The 21,052-nt window shown below is 39.0% G+C and overlaps 3 protein-coding genes across 9 annotated transcripts in view; 2 read left to right on the forward strand and 1 right to left on the reverse strand.

Annotated features, from left to right (window-relative positions):
* Positions 1-21,052, forward strand: part of LOC117971124 (zinc finger protein 501-like) — a 111,421-nt gene that overhangs the window by 36,338 nt on the left and 54,031 nt on the right. The window lies entirely within an intron of this gene.
* On the reverse strand, positions 794-11,404 carry LOC117967238 (piggyBac transposable element-derived protein 4-like). Of its 5 annotated transcripts, none has more exons than XM_059017699.1 (4): positions 11,078-11,404; positions 8,081-8,278; positions 1,291-1,404; positions 794-1,193 (listed from the first exon to the last, which is right to left on the reverse strand). In XM_059017699.1, exons 2-4 carry the CDS (start codon positions 8,238-8,240, stop codon positions 1,135-1,137), a joined length of 333 nt encoding a protein of 110 aa, XP_058873682.1. In that variant the 5' UTR covers positions 8,241-8,278; positions 11,078-11,404; the 3' UTR covers positions 794-1,134. The 5 variants fall into 5 exon arrangements, with proteins under 5 accessions (XP_058873682.1, XP_058873681.1, XP_058873680.1 ...); XM_059017698.1 differs by lacking the exons at positions 794-1,193; positions 1,291-1,404 and adding an exon at positions 5,210-7,345 and having other exon boundaries at positions 11,078-11,172; positions 11,291-11,400; XM_059017697.1 differs by lacking the exons at positions 794-1,193; positions 1,291-1,404 and adding an exon at positions 5,210-7,345 and having other exon boundaries at positions 11,078-11,172; positions 11,261-11,400.
* Positions 11,588-19,020, forward strand: LOC131724861 (zinc finger protein 239-like). Of its 3 annotated transcripts, XM_059017825.1 has the most exons (4): positions 12,135-12,311; positions 12,601-12,649; positions 17,442-17,762; positions 18,371-19,020. In XM_059017825.1, exons 1-4 carry the CDS (start codon positions 12,267-12,269, stop codon positions 18,832-18,834), a joined length of 879 nt encoding a protein of 292 aa, XP_058873808.1. In that variant the 5' UTR covers positions 12,135-12,266; the 3' UTR covers positions 18,835-19,020. The 3 variants fall into 3 exon arrangements, with proteins under 3 accessions (XP_058873809.1, XP_058873807.1, XP_058873808.1); XM_059017826.1 differs by lacking the exons at positions 17,442-17,762; positions 18,371-19,020 and adding an exon at positions 14,516-15,214 and having other exon boundaries at positions 11,588-12,311; XM_059017824.1 differs by lacking the exon at positions 12,601-12,649 and having other exon boundaries at positions 11,592-12,311.

Here is a 21,052-nt window from a genome sequence, read left to right on the forward strand (position 1 = left end):
GTCTCGTAGATATTCTACCAGCCAAACTCAAGATTTTTACGATCCAAGATATTTTAATTTCAAGGATTTGGATAAAAATGAAATCCAATAGGTGTCTTTGTAGACATTCCTGCATTTTTTACATTTATTGAGTCAAATGTTCAACCCATCATAGCATTAATAACATGTATGCATACTAACTTGGGATACATACATTTTACAAGTTTACAATACAACAAATGAGTGAAGCAAATGTGGGCACCAGTGTGGAGTAGTGGTTTGGGCTCTGGACTCCTAACCGGCGGGTTGTGGGTTCAATCCCAGGTGGGGGAACACTGCTGCTGTACCCTTGAGCAAGGTACTTTACCTAGATTGCTCCAGTAAAAACCCAACTGTATAAATGGGTAATTGTATGTAAAAAAACTGTGTAAAAAATAATGATATCTTGAAACAATTCTAAGTCACCCTGGCTAAGGGTGTCTGCTAAGAAATAAATAATAATAATGTTTTAACAATATCTACATTTTAAAATGCTGCATTCACACATGTTCACTTGGTTTTAATAAGTTAATGTGATGGAAATGTATTAATGATGTCTCAGGTTTAATTGGTCCACCACAGACACACATTTTCCAAGTTAAATTACAGTTCTTATTTCAGCAGGATCAGAGGTTCTTACTCGGGTGTGAATGTGTATTTTTACTTCAAACATGTGAGATATTGTAATATTAGAATGGCTCAGTTTAACAATGTCTTGGGTTCCACTAAATGCTTGATAGTGCTGTTTAACAAACAAAGAAAAAGAAAAGACTACTTGAGAAAATACAGTTTATTCAGAAGCTAAATACCTTGAAGAAAAACTACTAGATATGAGCAATACTTCAGAAACGCCTACATCAAGCATCACCTACACATACTGTATTTATCAATCAATCTTCATTGTATATAGCGCCTTTCATAGTGGACCACCATCACAAAGTGCTTTACAAGATAGTGAGGAACAATGCATGATACATTAAATACAGTGAAATACAGGGCATAGTATATTAAATACAAACAGTATAAAACTATGCAAATGCAGTAAATAGACATATTACAATGCAAACACATTAACTACAGGCATATTACATTAAATACAGGGCTAGGATGTGAATTCTAAACATTGTGGATGCATGCATCATACAGAATCATACGAATAAGATGGAGTGAAAAACCTGAAATAGCAATTTAGACAACAAATATCATTATAAGCATTTGAACAACATTATAATTCTAGCTATGCACTGCAAATTCAATAAACTGTATAGCTACCTTCCTTTATGACCTGGATGGATGTGCAAACGTCTCGTTTGAAGAAATAAAGCAGTCTGATGAAGGAGAAAGAAGAATACCAATCCTGCGATGGTCGTTGCTCCGCGGTCCAGCCTGGAGGGATGCAAAGAGAAGCCCAGCGTTTACACCTTGCTCCAGGGGTTTAGACGTGAAGAAGCCAAGTCACAGTCTTGCTTTTGTAGTGCTGTAACAGTCTTTTCCTTCTAGTTTTAATAAAGTGTTTAGCAGTTGACAAACAGAGTTTCCTGGCAGTTTCCAAGTACAGGCGATAGTCACTGTGGTAGTCAGGAAATGGTGAATTTTCAGTGACCCATATGGAATGTCAAGATCCACCCTCCTCTGTGGAAGATGCACAGCTTTTATTACCAACAGATAGGAGGACATGTGGTTTTGCCAAATCATATACAAATTATATTATTGTTTTTATAAGAAATATAGGGCATATTTGTTTTAGTTCTGTGACCTGCCCCTAGATTGAAACAAAGGCAATTAAGTCCTGCAAGGACCCATGTGTCCCATCAATAGATTGCTTAATTAATGTTTGCAGTCTGTCAGTGGGACGGAGGGGGGTGATGCTGGAATGCCAGAATCGCTGTCGAGCCCTCTTAAGGTGATGCTGGCTAGTCGATGAAACACCAAGGATGGAAGGTGCCCACTTGAAGACCCCAGAGAAGTACCCTACTCAGCTAAGGCCAGACGGTTGTCATGCTGATGCGCTAGGAAGGCTGCACAGTGGTCGATCCCTGGAGCCAGTACTGCAGCCGTTGTGTGTGCTGATGCACCAGGGAGGCAAAATAGGCTGATCCCTGGAGCCAGCATTACACTTCAGCCATCAAAACCAGACAGAAGGATATCTACATCATCAGATGGAAGGAAGCGCAGGTGGATCACATTGGTTTACAGTAAAAGAAGCTATCACCGATCACCCAGTTCAAGACTCTTGTACTCGCCTACAGATGCCTTGACCAGACTGCACCCAGCTACCCCCAGACCCTCGTCTCTCTGCTCCTCCTGCACTAGAAGACTGGCTCTACCTCCTCTATGCTCCCCTGCCTCCAGAGCCCACTCCTTCTCCACCCTCGCCCCGCAGTGGTGGAATGACCTTCCTACAGATGTCAGGACTGCCCAGTCCCTGACCACCTTCCGGCGCCTCCTCAAGACTCACCTCTTCAGACAGCACCTGTAGAACTCCTCTTTTTTTCCCCTCTGGACACTTATACTTAATCTGTAGTATTTTGTATTTAATTATATTCTGATGTAACTATCACTGACACCGTTATCTGCTCCGTTATTGAATCGTATTTTGTCTTACTTGTACTTGCTAGAACCAAAGTCATTGTATTTATCTTGCTCTTAATTGTATTATTACTTGTACTGTGATTCTTGAAATGTATTTTTGTTTACGACTGTAAGCCACCCTGGATAAGGGCGTCTGCTAAAAAATAAATAATAATAATAATAATAATAATAATAATAATAATAATAATAATATGCCTCGAGTTGGTTTTGCGCCGTAATGCACAAGTGGCCCAGGCAATGGTCTCTTGTTTGTGTAAACTGCAACGGCTGGTCTAGAAAATGCTGCATTCATAGTCATGTCTGTGGAGGTGATGGTATAAATGCTCCGGAGAGAATCTGGCTCAAAGTCGTCACCATTTTTTTTTTTTTTACTGACAAGATGAAATTCCAAAAGCGTTTGACCGGGTCTTTCAGGTATCTGGTGAAATTCTTTCGTTTCTCCCACTGAACGCAAATACAGCATTTTTTGGTTTAAGTCAGTGTTTTTCTTTGCTTGTATTTTCATTTGTCTTGCTCTTTTAAAAACATTTGTTTAAATTCTTCTGTTATTGTCATGAACCTCGTTTTTTTCCAATTGTCCACATCTTTGTGTTACAGTGCTTGTTGTAATTAGTGATCAACATGGTGCCTGTTGATTTCAAACAAAACTCACCACTTGATTTTTTTGTCTCTTCACAGACCATAAAAGAGACACACGCTGTAAAACACAAACAGCATTGACATTGTTAGATGGACATTTGCAACCCATAATGACACAACTTTTGGCAGTTAAACAATGTTTGCATTGTTACGCAACTAGTTGAAGTTTGCCTTGCATCTGTTCACTATGTGGTGAATTTGGTTATTGCTGAGTTTTATAACTAAGCACAATAATGTTAAATTGACAAAACAAAAACCTTTAGGTTAACTAAGGTTCCTTGGGTAACCTTTTTTTTAATTATATTATACAAATACCCCCATAAAAAGGTAGAAAAAATGTATTCACTTTTTTGCACTTCTGTAGGGTTTCTAATGCATGACTATGACAAGGATTTGGAATACCAATATATAACCACTGTCTAAAATAGGTTTTTTTTATAGCACTTTAAACACATAGTGGTAAAAACAGCCATAAAAAAATGCGTTTAGCTGAATTTAACACGCTGTGAAATATTAGATTGTGAAAAAACATGTGAAGGTAAGAGCGGACGCAAAAAGACAAGGTGTCTATAGTTTTACCAATTTATATTTACTCCAAATAAAGTTTCCTATATTTCCAATGTCTATACAACAGTATAATGTGTATTTTAGACTTCTTGACATTAACATTTACAATGATTTAAATCTTTTAGTGTCTCCAGAAACATTGTGCCAGTTTCCTCAGTCCCCAGGAAGTAGATTATCTTGCAGCATATACCAGGACTCCTCTTAGGGTTACAGGGTTGTAATCAGCATATTCACTTTATTTGGTTCTACTCTTAAATAGGCTGTAATGTCAGTATTTGGCTTTATTTATGTTTCGATAGCATTACAATGTCTATTCTGCAATGCCAAGGTGGAACATCTCAAGATTACTGCAGTGTAGAAACCGAACCCCAATTTCCCTAGTTTTGTGGGTTTGCATTGCCAAATTTAACATTACATTGTTTTTTAAATGAATTATTGTTTATAGCTGCATATATTGCTGTTGTTACTATTTAATTGCTTAATTCAAGAACATTCCTGCAGTTATGGTAATAAAAGTATTATTATTATAATTATTTGTTTATTTAGCAGACGCCTTTATCCAAGGCGACTTACAGAGACTAGGGTGTGTGAACTATGCATCAGCTGCAGAGTCACTTACAACTACGTCTCACCCGAAAGACGGAGCACAAGGAGGTTAAGTGACTTGCTCAGGGTCACACAATGAGTCAGTGGCTGAGGTGGGATTTGAACCGGGACCTTCTAGTTACAAGCCCTTTTCTTTAACCACTGGACCACACAGCCTCCTAAGATTTTGATTTAAATGAGGACACTGACAAAGTATGCAGAACCTACACCAGACTCACGAGAGAACCAGGGCACTGCCACAGGACACAAGACACAGGACACAAGACTCAAGACTCAGCACAGTCAGGACAGCAAAGGACACAAGACTCGCCGATCTGTGCTGTCCTGTACTGTCCTCAGCGCTCTGCATGCCTCGGGTCACAGAGCACAGCAACCCCTACTGTAAACACTGCCCATTATATCATTGTGAAGAAGAAATATGCAGATCTGCCTGTGTGCTGTTCATGTGGGTAATTCGGTGGAAGACTGCTTTGACATTTTCACAACAACTAGAAAGGTACAGTTCAAACTACATGCATAATATCAGATGTTGTACAATATTGAGCTGATGTATGCAGTCTTAGCATTGCTATCTACCTTTGAAAAAAATTATTTCAAACTATTATTTATTGTTATGTCTATCATAATTCAATCAGTGTTTTTAGTAGAGCTACTCAATTAATTTAACGTACAACTCTGTAGAAACATTAACACTGTGGTTACTCATACCTAGAACTGCCACCGGCAGTCATTATGACGGTTACATTTTAAACAACCTCAATATTAAAATGAAAGACAAACTATCAGATACGACTCAAAAGTTTTATTTCAAGCACATCATATCAAACATCTGCACAGCCAAAACACTTATTTAAATGAACAATTAAACATAAAAGGGTTTATTTTCCAACTTGCCACATATAAAGCACTACTTCAAAAAATGAGAAACTATAATAAAATAAACATTTCAAAAGAAACTAGTGTTTAAACAGGTATATGTACATACAAAATAGCATTAAAAAGATCTCAACTCCCATTATGTAACATGAATGTGCTTTCAGGGAAATGGACTTCAAAGTAGCCCCCTAAGTAGCACAATCCACACAGATGTAACGCTTCTCAACTTTTCCTGTGCATTTACCACATACTGCTCTTTCACATTGGGCACAGATATCAGAAGTTTTATTTTTATTGCATTTAGCTACCTTGCATTGCTTTCTCTTGCGTGTGTCGCTGGGTGCAGCACTGAATCCAGGTTGTTTTGCAGTTTTCTGATCGAAATGTTTCTGCCGAAGCTCTGTGGCCAGCTTCAAGATGAAATCTCTCCTACTGATATTTTCTCCGGTGCATTCCTTGTACAAAACGAAGGAATTGATGGCTGCCAGGTCCAGCACATTGTAAAACACAGCAACTGGCCAGCGTCGAGAACCAGCTTTCACAGAGTACTGACGGACCATCTGGTCTATAACGTTCACTCCGTGCTTTGTGTCATTGTAGAAATCCACGGTCTCTGGTTTTTTCTTGTCAACAGTCCCGATGGCAACGGACGTATGACGGGAGCTGAGAATAATGACATTCTTTCTCGGCTTGCACTTGTAAACAGTTAGCGTAGCACAGTCATTGTGTTTCAAAATTGTACTGGAGTACAGCTGTGGTTGCAAGTTTTGCGCAGATGGTGGAAGCTCTCTTCCTGCTTTGTTCACTGTTCCAACCAGGCTGGTTTTCTTTTTCTTCAACTTTTTTGCCAATTGCAGTGAAGTAAAAAAATTGTTAGTGGTAACATTCCTCCCTTTTCCTAAGTACGGTTCCATCAGCCTAAGTACCACATTGTCACCCAGTCTCTGACCAGCTGGGCAAGTTTCATCTTTGCCCAGGTAGGGGTAACCATTCACCACATATTTGGACTCCACGTCCACTGCCAGCCAAAACTTGATCCCAAATTTATCAGGTTTGCTTGGCATGTATTGTGTCCAGCGACACCGTGCTTTTGTGGAAAACAGCTGCTCATCCACTGTAAGGTTCTCTCCGGGCTTGTAACAGGCAATGCTGTTTTCAATGAAGCCGTTCCAAATTTCTGATGCCAGAGCAAATTTATCTGTCTGAAGGCGGGCCCTTCTCGTTGCTCTAAAATCAAAACTCAAAAACCTCAAGATTTCTCGAAAACGATTCCGTGACATTGTCTCTATAAAAAAAGCAATTCCCCATTGTGTAGACCAAAGGCTCTCCAGGTAAAGGCTTTTACCACCATACGCTCCTCGAACATACAGGATTGCAATAAACGCTTCTAATTCCTCCAACGACATTGCCCAGGAATCATCATTTTGTATCCTATGTGCCTCTGCTACAGTACAGCGTTGAATGTGGTGTAGCATTCGCATATCAATCAATAAATGAAAAGCACTGAGAATGCTATTGATGTTGCGTTTTGCGTACGGCGTGGGACCTGACGTTTCAGTCAAAACATTTTGTGCAGCCCGTCTTCCCACAGCGTCAACACCGGGACTTATAATTTCCCAAACAGTGCCATCTTTCCCAGTCTCCTGAATGCCTGTTTGTGCTGGCGATGCAGCTGGAGTCACTGTCCTTGGTACTGCTGTGGGTGAAGCGGTTGGCAGGGCTGGCACGCCTGCAGCTGCTGCAGGAGACGATACAGGCAAAGCGGCTGGCACTGCAGAGGATTCCCCAAGACTGCTGCTTCTGCCACGACCTCTTCTGCCCCTGGGGAACCCTCTGTGTGATCGTGGCACTTCAGTGGCACTTTCCTCGCTTTCACTGGTGGAACTGACTGTATCACAAATCCAGGATTCATCGCTGTCGTAATCACTCACATTCCCTGCATCAGAATCATTTTCGGACAAAGCGGTAAGCATATCAATCCTTTCTTGAGTGGTCATCCGTCTTCTTTGGGCCATTTTGAGTTTCAGCCTGGTCTCTGTCAGTGTACCTGTGAGAGTAAAATAGTAAAACTATACGACAGCAGACTACATATGCTCACACAGACAGCCAGACGCCAGTTATACAAGGAATTGATAGGATTACAATATCTCTTTGGATAACACATGTCCAGACTTCAAGAGCCATATTCTATTCAAAAACATAGTGCTGTAAGCTCAGTGGGGGTAGAGATAACAAAAAAATAGAATATTGTAGGTTGTATTCAAAATAAAAACATGTATTGTAAAAGGCAGTCACAATGATGGCTTTGGCAGTTCTAGGTGGGCAGGATTATAACTTCCTTATTTTTTGCGATCCTGCCTTTCAAACGCTGTCAGGGTATTTACTACTTGTATTTATTTATTTTATTTTATTTTATTTATTTATTTTTTTAAAAGTCATAAAATTTGAAAACCTCAAACCGTCAAAATGACTGCAGTGGCAGTTCTAGTGTTAACTATTTAGAAATTCCCTAAAATAATCAAATCGGTCTGAACATAATGTCTTGTATCATGCTAAGTTTACATATACATTTGGGCATGTAGGCCTAAACATTAAACCCTAGGTTAGCCTGAATGGGCATGTAAACAAACTGGAATGGCAACTGCGTTCTAATAAAGTAAAATGCACAGAAGGTTTAACTAGAGGAATGTAGATCCTCTGCAAAATGAAGAAGCCAAAACAGAAATAAATGACCCCTTAATGTACTGTACTCCCCTATTCCCAGCATTCCAGTGTCACTCACCTCTCTCAGTGATGCCAGAAGGTGGCGTTTCCTCCTGCAGGATCCGCTCATTGGCCTGGTCACACCCCAGCTCAGTCACTTCCTCCTTGATCTCAACAGTCCTGTCTGCAGAAACAACCCATCGAATAGGAAGCTCTGGGCTGATGTGAGCTGCTTCCATCTCAGAAACTTCCTTTGAGTGAGGCTGATCCGTTCTCACTGAAGAAAAGGAGACAAGACTTTTGGTTTGTCATTTCAGATTGCATATAAGGTGCTTTTATTTGAATTTCCACAGAACTCACACTTTAAAAAACTATATAATGTATGAATCCAATGGCATTTAAAATCATATCTAAAACTTTACTTGAAATGTTCTCTGGCTCTATGGAGAGTTCTGCTGGGAGCAGTCTGTGCTGCTCATAAACTTTACAGTTGTCACTCATCGTATTATTAAATACTAATCAATGAAGCACAATCTTTCTGCATTTCAGAAGTATAAATGCTCCGGTAAACAAATAATAATCACAATACTCATATTTTGATGTTTTGTGTTTTTATTTCCCTTTAAAAGCTACCATTTCAAAAAATATCACTTAAGCATTTTGAAACAGGTAAACAGAATCAAGTATTAATTTATAAGTATAGTAGTCGATGGCACCTAATCAGGATCCTGATAATTGGGATTTCTGCTTAAATGGGACACAAATCTGGGGGACGGTTCTTCACAATGTTATTTATGTCATTTAATATGGGACGTCACTTCGTTTAATTGGGATACAGTATTTTCAAATGATGAACGGAGATCACTTTCCAGAGCAAGACAGGTTTGAGTAGCACAGGACAGTGAATATGTGATTACACTGTGGTATAAATTGCGTAAACCACGGTGAACTCTTGAAGGAGCTGCTGGAGTCTCCTGTGGTTTCTCAGGCTGCTGTTGCAAAGAAAGCTGGCATGTCAACATCACAGGTGCCTCGCTGGGACATGGTACACCCTGCCCCTCTGTGTGTTATTTTGTATTTGTTGTATTATTATTTAAAATGTATTATTTAATTTGTAAAATCACAATGTTTGTTATTTTTATTTTGCAGCACGGATGGGGTTAAAATTCCACATCCATGCTAAAGTCGTGTAGAATGCGACCTTCTCCAGATTAATTCATTAACTGCTAATTTGGAGAGGGTCACATGTACAGAAACCTGCAGCTGTGACGGAGCATGGTGGTGTGTTCAAAAGGTGGAACGAGAGCCAGGAGTTAAGAGAATTCAAACATAAATTAATAACAACTGCTACCCGTGCAGGATTTACACCAGTATGCTACTATTTATTTTACCTGTTTGTTTTGGTCATCGTGCCTTTTGTTTTATAAAAAAGCGTTTGTTCAAATCTTTTACTTGTTCATTAAAACACGCAGGCAGCGCATTCATACCCCAGTGCTGTTGTGTCTGTCTATCTTCCAGGGCTGTGACATCACACCACACAGCCAACCTGCCACACTTGCCTTGTGATAAGATGAGATTTCATTTTTCATTTCATATAAGAATAAAAAAACTGCGATTAATTTTGTTTAGGAATAAAAAAATAAATAAAAAAAATTGACTCGTATTTTAAATTCTGTATTTAATTATAACGTGATGCGATTTCATTCTTTTTACTTTTCATTTAGAAAAAAAAGTGTGACTAACGTATTCTCAAATTTCTCTCGTTTAATTGAGCCAGCCGCTTATTCGGGATACTTTTACTTCTCCCGAGGCGTCCCGATAAAGCAGCGCCGACTGTATAGCAATTGAAGACGACGTATAATGTATACCGAGCATCAAAACAAACATCACTATTCTAACACATAAAAAAAGGTATATAAATGATGGACATTGATGAAATGTTTTTGGTTTCTTTTTAATCACTCGATCATTGATCCTCGACCATGAAACATCATGTAGTCAAAGAAACTACAGCAGGGCAGCAGTGTGGAGTAGTGGTTAGGGCTCCGGACTCTTGACCGGAGGGTCGTGGGTTCAATCCCCAGTGGAGGACACTGCTGCTGTACCCTTGAGCAAGGTACTTTACCTAGATTGCTCCAGTAAAAACCCAACTGTATAAATGGGTAACTGTATGTAAAAATAATGTGATATCTTGTAACAATTGTAAGTCGCCCTGGATAAGGGCGTCTGCTAAGAAATAAATAATAATAATAATAATAATAATAATAATAATAATAATATCGCAGAAGTTTACCCAATGCCTATGTATGTATGCGTGTATGTCTGTATATATAATCAAAAAAGGCATTTGTGCACTACAATGCTTAATATTGACGAGGTGCTGACCAGTATAAGGTAATTACATTCAACAAGAAGTGAAGTCTATACTGAAAAACAAAAGTTTAGAATTCTTTCAGCCAGAATACCAGTTTAAACGGCTTACCAAAAAGTTTTCCTAGAGTGCGACCATGAATGTCTCTACGAAAACCTTTTGGTAAGCCGTTCAAACTGGTAATCTGGCTTCACTTCTTGTTTTGTTGCGCATGCATATATATATATATATATATATATATATCACACACACAAACATCTACACAATCTCAAAATATCAGATTCCATTTCTGAAAAAAACAAACAGAAATATACGTCCACACCACCAGCTCTTTACAGTAAACAACAAACTATTCTCCAATCGGCACTCCTGGTCTGCTGTGGGAAGCAAGGTACGCATGCGTTAATGGCATAAAAAGGAATATCTCGTTTACCATGGAAACGCGGAATATGAGAAATTCCGATGCGTGTAAACGGAGCATTCAGAATATACATTCCAACTAATAAATAACGAATACTTACAATTCCGAATACTTCTACCATGTAAACGCAGTGTATCAAAGTGCTCTCCTGTAGATTTAAATGTAAAACTTATTTTTTGTGCAGTTCCGTTTTCAAATTCAGCTTTGAAATTGATATATACTGTAGTATGTCTAAAAAAAAAAAGCAATGTGAATTAAATTACGATAAGTGAAGTTTTGTTTACCTCTCTCCTCTGTATCTCTCTCTCTCTGCAGTAAGCTGTCGTTTCTTATTTTAGTCGCTCTCCAGACTTACGTTTCATCTAAACCGTCACGTTAACTAAAAACATTCAGATACAAAAATAATAATAAAAAAAAAACACTCCAATCTGTTAATAAAACAAACAAACAAAATAAAAACGACCCACGCTCTCACAACACCAGCAGACAAAGCTTACTGAGCAGGCGCAGCACAAACCAGAGAGACGAAACCGGCGCCAGTTCAGATCCACGACAGGACATGGCGTATTAAAACACAGCGCGGTAAGAGCCAACATGGCGGACTCCGCCATGCAGCTTCATAACCGCGTCTTCTCATCGCGATCCCGCCCTTCCATCGACGGGAAGCCAATCAGTCTCGCAAGCTGGGTGTAGGGGGAGTTCCTACAGCCAATCAAGACAGACAGACACGCCCACTGTTAGTGACGCGCTATTTCATTCCAGGAAGTAGAACAGTTTGCTTTCTATATGGTGGAAGTGAGAGAGAGGGCTGGAGCTGCTGTTGATTTTATAAGGCTATTACCTGCTGTTTAGGTTGAGTAAAACTGTTTCCTAATGGTTTATAAGACCTTGTGATCGTTTGTTACATGCATTGAGTTCTGAAACAAAGAGCCCCTTTTCTGTTTTATTTAAGAACTCGGATAGTGGGGCTGTCAGCTGTAGTGCACACAGAGATGTTTAACTGAGGAAACAAACGTGCTTTAAGTAATGCTAAAAGACGTTACTCCTTTCAAAGTAAGACGAGTCTGCTGTTTGTTTTCTTTATTTAGCACACTAGAAGAAGTGCTGATTTTATAGGAATGTTAATTCTCCTGTAAAAAAATAAAAGCAGAGGATTCCACTACTCGAGTTTCAATCTAAAACCAGTGAAGATGGACGTCAGCGTGTCCGTGTCGTTCTTTCAAGACGAGCTCGCCTCTACCATCGAGCACGCAGTGAAAGCGGCTGTAGACACCGTCTTGTGCCAAATCACAAAAGTTGTCGGCGGCAAATTCACTGAATTCCGAATGGAAATGGCTGGAAAGGAGAAAGAGAATGAAAGTCTGAAGCTGAGATTGGAAATATCAGAGAGCGAGTTGAAAGCAGTGCGGGAATGCATGAACGCTGCAGATGCAGACATTAAACAACCTCTCAGAAACATGAACCCCGACTGCAATGAACAAGACTTTCAGAGGAACGAGAACCAGGGATTATTTCAAGGTAAGATTGTTTTTGTGGTATTGCTTTGTCATTCAAACTCTTTAGTACATTTTATTGGTTAGTGTGGGAGGGCAGAAGTCCCGCTTCTGTAAATAGTGTGTGTGGGGGGGGGAATGTAAGGTTGGCAGGATTGGGGTTAAATCTGCAGTTGTATTTTGTTTTACTATAGTTTTGTAGATAACTTTTGAATTTTATATTTTAATTTAATATAATAGAGGTCAAGGATGAGAAACTTGGTAGAATTGTGTGTTTGAGTGTGTGAGTTGTGTTATTGTTTTGCATCCTCTAGCGGCCTCTAGTGGATACTACATCCGATGCTTACCGCCCTGAACTGAAAGGTAATACGCAGTAATGTTTTCACCTATATTTCAGAAATAAATTCACAACCTCTGTATTGTTGTTTAAATGACCTATTAAAGCTTACCGAGCAACAAGTTGGCAGAATTATTATTTTTTTATTTTTGAGTGTGTCAGTTAAGTGAACCGTACCCCCTTTGTTTGCCGGAGGAGTTTGGGGGTGAGGGCTTGTGCTGTGATTTTTGTATGGGTGTTGCAACGTAGTGGTGAAGGTTAATGCCCAGCCTACGAGGGTCAACATACCAGTGATTTAGTCTCCATCAAGTGGACTACAACGCAAACTAGAAAATCCTGCAAGTCTGTACTAATTTAATCCTAACTGCAATGTACCAAACAGATGATCCCGGTAATTGGTTTAACTGATCGGAACAAGAGAGACTGGTAATGAGGACTAACCTACAGCTATTGCCAAATGTTTTGCATCACCCTCTATAAAACATGTTGCTTCATAAAGATGAATGAAACTTGCTAAATCATGTTACATTAATATATTAAATTGCGTACTGCTATGTAGTTTTCCCATATACTTAACAAAAAATCTAACATGAAACACTGTATTACTATTGTGGCTTCCGGTAGACTTTTGCAATATCATGTTGTAGTTCCTTTGATCACATGATGTTAAGTAAAATATCTAAATTATGTTCACATAGTGTTTTTTTTTTATTATTATTATTATTGTTTAAATTCTCAATCCTAAAATTCTAGGTGATGCAAAACATTTGGACATACAGGTAGCTGTATAAACCCTTCTTTGCTAGTCCGATATGTGGAATTCAGTGTCAGATAAATATATAAAGGGATCCCTGTACAAAAAGAAAGACACGTGTTTATTACATAAAACATTTAAGTAAAAATAAAAATGCACATTTCAGACCGGCAGATCATACTTGCATTTAAGCTGCCGACACCGATAGGCACAGAACAGTTTAACTGCATGATAATTAGTTGTTTATAGTTAAAGCATATTAATTGAAATTGTATTGTGTTAAACTGAAAACGGTACATGATTTGAAAAGCTTATTTTAAATGTAGGGTATATATAGCGCAATACTTTATTCTCACGGATGCGAGTGCCCAAACGTCACGGACATAGGAAAGGTATGGAATAAAGTTTTCAGGCGTACTGACATTTCAGAGAAAACATGTAGCTGTCTCTGCAAAACAAAAGCAGTAAATGCTTAGGAAAAGCAAGCGTACTAAGTTAGTCTTTTCCCTCACAGTACTGAGTTAACCCACTTGAACAGGATCGTCACGAATCTGATTTGGCACGCTGCTGCAATCGGGATCTTGTTTAGTCTAATTTAGCAGATGATCCTACCTGTGATGATTAACTTCTGGTACCCTGCAAATGAGATTCGAAGGTGTACCAGCTTTAGTCCAATCAAGTGGATTAAACCTGCTTAATTCACTAGTTAGACACATCAAGTGGACAATTTGGTACACTGCAATTGACCCCAAGTGTGTTGTATCTTTGTTTGAACCTTTTATTTTGGCTCTCGTGCCTTGTTTGTTTTGTTAAATAAACGTGTGCATATGCACTTAACACTAGAAGCCCAGCAGCAGTCATTTTGGCGGTTTTTGGGTTTAAAATGTAATTTTCTCCAGTCGTGTAACACATATGGGGCTGTGCGTTCATGTACCTTTCTGTCCGTATGTATTAAATATTCTCACAAAGCATGAAATGCGGGAGTGCAGAAATAAAGGAGATACATTACATTATACCTAAAAGCCCCAGGAGCAGTCACATTGACGGCCACACAGTCCACAATGTGTTTAGCTGTAATTAGATTAGTCTGTACTCTCTGCCTGAGTGAATGACTGACAGTCTATTGTTTTTCAATCAGCCTTTTCAAAGGCTGGCGCCTGTTTGCCAGCTGTGCTGTTTTGGTCAGTCAATTATCATCGGGACTTGTGAAAATAAATACCAGAGACCGTGGAGTTTTACAACGCAGGAAAATATGGAGTTGATGTTCTGGATCAGATGACATGGAAGTATTACGTGAAAGCTGGCTCCCGACGGTGGTCTGTTCAGGTGTTTTCCAATGTATTGGACCTAGCAGCCATCATCTCCTGGGTACTTTACAAAGAATGCACAGAGAAGAATTTACCAAGGTGAGAATATATTTTACAGTTACCACAGGAACTCTGCAAGACGTATTTGGAACAGAAGGAGACTGCCAAGCGTGTACCCACAGCTGAAGCTGGCAAACCCCGCTGAGAGCCGCAAGAGACGCCAATGCCAGGTTGGCAAGTGCAATAAAAATAAAACTTCGGACAGCTGTGCCCTGTGCAGAAAGGCAGCGTGGAGAAGCGCATTATCTGTGTTGATTGTGAACAGCCTTAGACTCAAGGTAAAGGAATACCATTTTGTCGAAAAAAAGAAAAATAAATTAGACTTTTTGTGCTGTGCGCTTCTGTAAAATGTTTTCTTCAAAGTATTTATCTACGTTGTTCAGTTGCTTTTGCACATCTGGTAATAAACCAAAGTTAAATGTATTGCTGTTGTTTCATTTTTATAAATAGCTATGTTGTAAACCGATGTCTGTTCAGATGTTTATTTATTTACATTTTCTTGTTTTGATTTGTATATAAAATATGCTTTGGTTGTTCAGATGTTTATGTAACATACTCAATAATAAAAAAAAAACTAATTACATCCGACTGTTTCTCCTTTCGTTATACTCTTTACAGTGTTTTGAATACAGCCGTCAGAAAGTGTTAAACTGTAGCTTTCTGTCTCTGAGTCTCTTTACTGCTACTACTCTTTAGTCTGAGGGGCTAAACGGGCATTCCTGACAGAAGTCCCAGGGCCACTATGGCCGAAAGAGGAGGTGAGGGGACCACCTCCATCACAACCCCGACCAACCCGCCCACCACCCAACCCACAAGAATCTGGAGGGAAGAAAACAGACTAGGAGGGAGGTGGCCGATTGCGACCAAGGTTGCCAGGGATGGAGTTAAATATGTCCCTGCCAGCAAACACAGGTGTGGCCATTCCTCAATTAGGTAGTTAATGGTGATTGGGAGTGACCACATGTACAAAAGGAAGCCGTTTGCTGGAGGAGTTTGGGGAGAGGATTTTTGTATGGTTTTGCAACATTGTGGTGAAGGCTAGTGCCCAGCCTACACATGTTTTGTTCTTTTGTTTAAACCTTTTATTTTGGCCCTCATGCCGTGTTTATTTTGTTCCTGTTTTTGTGTTTGATTTGTTAATAATCTTGCGCACCAGTGCTTAAACTGCAGCTTTCTGTCTCTGGGTCTCTTTCCTGCCGGTAACAGAAGGAAATTTAATTTAATTAATTTATCTTGAGACTTTTAAAGTGCTTATTATGAGTATTCATGACTTTTTAAACCTGCAATTCAGTCCTAAACATCACAGATGTCCAAGTAGTAACACCAGCTAAACTGATCAAAAGAATAATTAAGTTATCAACCCATAGATTCTGGCTAATTAGAAAACACCCCCTAAATAAGAGGGACAATTATTGCCATTCTATAAATTGATGTGTTTGAAGAAAAAGCTTACCCTCTCTCAACAGGAGTCCCCCAAGGATCAGTCTTGGGTCCTCTCCTGTTCTCTCTCTACACCGGCTCCCTGGGTCCCCTCATCGCTTCCTATGGTTTCTCATACCATTTCTATGCTGCTGATGCTCAGATCTTCCTCTCCTTCCCCCCCCCCTCTGACCCCACCACCCCCTCTTGTATCTCCACCTGTCTGTCTGCTATCTCCTCCTGGATGCACTCACATCACCTCAAACTCAATCTCTCTAAATCTGACCTCCTTTTCTTCCTCTCCTCATCTTCCCCCTACTTTGATCTCTCTATTTCCATTCCTCTGGAATCTACCACGCTAGATTGGATAAAGAACCCTTCCGTTAGATTGTATTCCAGTGTTTGATGCTGACTGCAAATCAGAAATGGAGGGATATCAACTATATGCAAAAGGAAACAGTAGTGGAATTTCTTTGACTGAATTTTGGAGAAATGCAGAAGAACTATTTCCCAATTTAGCAAGAAAGGCTCCAATATATTTCAGTTGTTACCAATGCTGTGGATGCTAAAATAAGTGTTTCTTCATATGGAGACATTTTCACAGAGCAACGTCAATCCATGAAAAAAGACTGGGTTAACCAACTGACGGTGCTTAAGTTTAATAGCAAAATATAATGCACAAGGACTGAGAATGGATTTTTTTTTTGTCTTTCATACAAACATAAGTAACACTTATGGGCTTCTTATGAGCAACCTTTATTATGTTCTATATATATATATATATATATATATAATCTCTTCTGTTGACAAATATATTTGTGCCTGGTGAGATCCAGATATCAAGAAAATGTCATTCTTTTTTTACAAAATGATTTGCGTAAAACATGGGGGTACTTCTAAGGGTCATAGGGTGTTTGCAGGATGAAGTCTGTAGGCCATAATTCATGACTTCCTAGTAGTTTGGCTGGCAACTTCCACTGTTGTCCTTAGCTGTTGTGGGGTTTGCTTCAGTGAGGGTAAATTTATTAATTTGGGGAATTAAAAACAGGGTAATGTAAGTGTGTGCACGACATCCATTGAAAAAGAAATAAATACAATTTTAAAAAGTATCTCCATCAGTTGTTCCACCGGAATGACCCAATGACATCTCTCAGTATAATTCTGCTAAGAAATAAAATTTAAAAAAAAAAAAAAAAAATTCTGACAAGGGCCTGGCTTTGTAGAGGAACCAGGCCAGTAAGTAAGAGTTATAATTGTGTACAATTGTCTTTCACACAGATCCCAAAGAGAGCCATGCTATGCCTAAATCTGAAACACAGACGGGGCCAATGATAGAAGCAGTTTACACACAAGAGGAGTCCTTTGACCAGGAGTGGTGTGCAAGTCTAAAGCAGGTTACAGAGCTGACATGTGTTAAAGATGAAGAGGTCCCTCGACTGGAATGTGTTCCTATTAAAGAGGAATTCTTAGAACAGGAATGTGTCCCCATCGCAGAGGAAGTTCCTACTGAAAATAATGTCTGTACACTTGAGGAGAACAACAAGCTGGGATCCAGCCTGTGTGATGATTGTCCATCTGAATGTGAACTGGGATTTGGAGGTAATCGTACAAAACAAGAAACATTGAGTTGTTTATTAATCTTGCAGAAACTGGTTATTAAACTGTAGAAGTGTGCTGAAGATTGACATTTGTGGTCATTCCAGCTCAATTTAACCTAACCACTATGTCAATGGCTTCCAAGTTGCAACATAACTATCCTTGCTACTGTGGCATCTGCTAGATGTGCACCCACTATCATGCCTGTTTCAACTTTATCTTGTATTTCACACAATGTTGATATGAGTATACAGTCCTATTTGAGAGCTTTAAAACGACACCAGCACTAAATCAGGTCAAGCTTTGATGACCTGTATGTCGTGAATGGGAGGTCACTCAGGCCTATGATTCAGTGTAACCATTTCTTCCAAAGACAATAATATGTGCTATATTCAGGCATTTCCACTTACTAACACCCATCATATTAAATTTCAATGTGATGATAATAAAATTAGACTGGTATTAACAGGAGTGATATTGAGCAGGTTTGACTGTATTCTCATCAGAGTTCACTCTAGGAGTTGGTCGTGGTTATGAAGGGAACCCTGCAGAAGAGTGAATGTGTAAGAATGCTGTACAATAACCTTTGTCTCGTCTCTTTTTTTCTCTAGCTGCTAAAGAGAATCACACAGGAGGGACTCAATTTCCCTGTGCTGATTGTGAGAAGGGTTTCAGTTGTTTATCAAAACTTACAATCCACCAGCGCATTCACACAGGAGAGAAACCTCATCACTGCCCTGAGTGTGGGAAGAAATTCACACAGTTACAAAATCTTAAAATCCACCAGCGTGTTCACACAGGAGAGAAACCTCATCAGTGCATTGAGTGTGGGAAAAGTTTCACACGATTTGAAAATCTTCAATCACACATGCGGATTCACACAGGAGAGAAACCTTATCAATGCCCTGAGTGTGGGAAGAGATTCACATATTTAAGTTCCTTCAGAATCCACCAGAGGACTCACAAAGACAAATCTTATCAATGTAGTGAATGTTTGAAGAGCTTCAGTCACTTGTCAAACCTTAAAAGACACCATAAAATTCACACAAGAGTTCAGCCGGTTTCTGACTGTTGAAGGACACAAAAGAATTCATAGAATTTGAGGACACCTAACATCAGGACTAAATTTGACTAAAATGTAGAAATATTTACTGAAAATAAAATAAAAGAATAACCTTGCTTGATAAATAGTTTTACTCTTAATCACTTCAGCTCACAAACTTACACTCCCAGATGGAAGATATGAACTACTACATCTTGTTTGGACCGTTCATCATCTTGAATCATTCTGATTTTGTTACGTCACATTAGTAATCTATGAAATAGATTGTAATTGTGTCTGCGAGATTCCACTTTTCTATTAGTTTGAACGTTAGGATTATTATCTGTAACTCCTCACTAGTGACCAAGTCTCCAGCTCTTTCAAGTCAACGCTAAGCTTTGGCCAATTCTGAACTTCACATCTCAAACATAGTTTTGTTGTCGACAGGCTCTGACACCCCCATGTTCTGCTTTACGAAAATCATTTGAAAGAATTACTCCAAAAACTGAAATATTCCCTTCATGTGTTTTCCTTGTATGAAATGAATCCAAAATAAACGGAAAAAAACCTTGCACACAATATACTCTTCTTTTTAAATACAGGAAAGGCTGTGTTGCACTGTAGTTGTTCTGAGGATGTGTTGCCTGTTCCCTTCATGCATTTGCAGTAACATGCTGGAAGAGAAACTGTAAATAACCAGATTAACACTAGAACCGCCGCGGTTATACTCATACCTAAAACCACCACCGGCAGTCATTATGACGGTTACATTTTAAACAGTAATATTAAAATGAAAGACAAACTATCAGATACGACTCAAACGTTTTATTCAAGCACATCATATCAAACATCTGCACAGCCGAAACACCGTTATTTAAATGAACAATTAAACATAAAAGGGTTTATTTTCTAACTTGCCACATATAAAGCACTACTTCAAAAAATGAAAAACATTTTATTTCGAAGAAACTAGAGTGGAAACAGGTATATTTACATACAAAACTGTAAAAACGAAAGGAGTTTTTAATTTAAAATGAAAGTAACGTGTTTTCTTTTGCGTGTGTCGCTGGGTGCAGCACTGAATCCAGGTTGAGCTGCAGCAGCCTGCTGCTTTGCAGTTTTCTGATCGACATGTTTCTGCCGAAGCGCTGTGGCTAGCTTCAAGATGAAATCACTCCTACTGATATTTTCCCCAGTGCATTCCTTGTACAAAACGAAGGAATTGATGGCTGCCAGGTCCAGTAGAGATAACAACAGGCTTGTATATAAAAAAATAACATATTACAGGTTATATTCAAAATAAAAACATGTATTGTAAAAGGCAGTCAAAATGACTGCTTTGGTGGTTCTAGGTGGGCGGGATTATAACTTCCTTATTTTTGTGATACTGCCTTTTAAACGCTGTCAGTATTTAATACATGTATTTAAGAAAAGACATAAACAGACAACTGCATAACTTTCAGACACGCAGAGTAATTTAAATTTGAAAACCTCCAACCGTCAAAATGGCTGCCGTAGCGGTTCTAGTGTTAATAAATATAACAAGGAGCTGAATTATGTGTGGTGGTGGTGTTGAAATGTATTTTTAGATGACAATAAATGTTGATTGCATTTCCTCAAAGGAAAGATTATACTGTTCGGAGGCACAGTGGTTGATAAGGGCACTGTGGAAGCCTGCCACAGATGAAGTCTGGCCATGGGGAGAGAGCTTCTGAAGATAGGTTAGGATGGAGGGGGATTTGATTCATTGCCTTGCTGTCTGAACTGATATAAGTTACAAATAGAAACAATCCCAATGGTGTATATACAGTTATGGGTAATGGGGATTCTCCAGGTGTAGATGTTTGCCAGTCCATGTTGGAACCTGGCAGGTTCCATATGCGTGCTTCTGTTTGTCTCGTTGCTCTACAGTAATACATGAATGATAAGTTAGGCTACAGCGGTTTATTTGTTCTTTTTAAACTCCTTTCCATTTCACATCTGCTGCGTTCTGCTGTACCACACACTTGATTTAGTCTGTTTGCTCATGTGTGTTTTGTATTGATGTTGTTCTCTGTGTTTGTGGAATGCTAGATGGGTGTGAAAGGTTGACTGAACGGGTTTACATGGTTTTAAAATAAATTGCTAATATTTAAAAGACATTTATAGGTTTTTTTTATTTATTTATTAAAGCACTAGACATGTTAGAAGTTTCCATGCAATTTATTATTGTGATCTCAACTTGTACTGCTTTTTCCAAAAATGTAAGCAT

This window comes from Acipenser ruthenus, chromosome 57 (assembly GCF_902713425.1).
Source record: "Acipenser ruthenus chromosome 57, fAciRut3.2 maternal haplotype, whole genome shotgun sequence".
Taxonomy (NCBI): Eukaryota; Metazoa; Chordata; class Actinopteri; order Acipenseriformes; family Acipenseridae; genus Acipenser; species Acipenser ruthenus.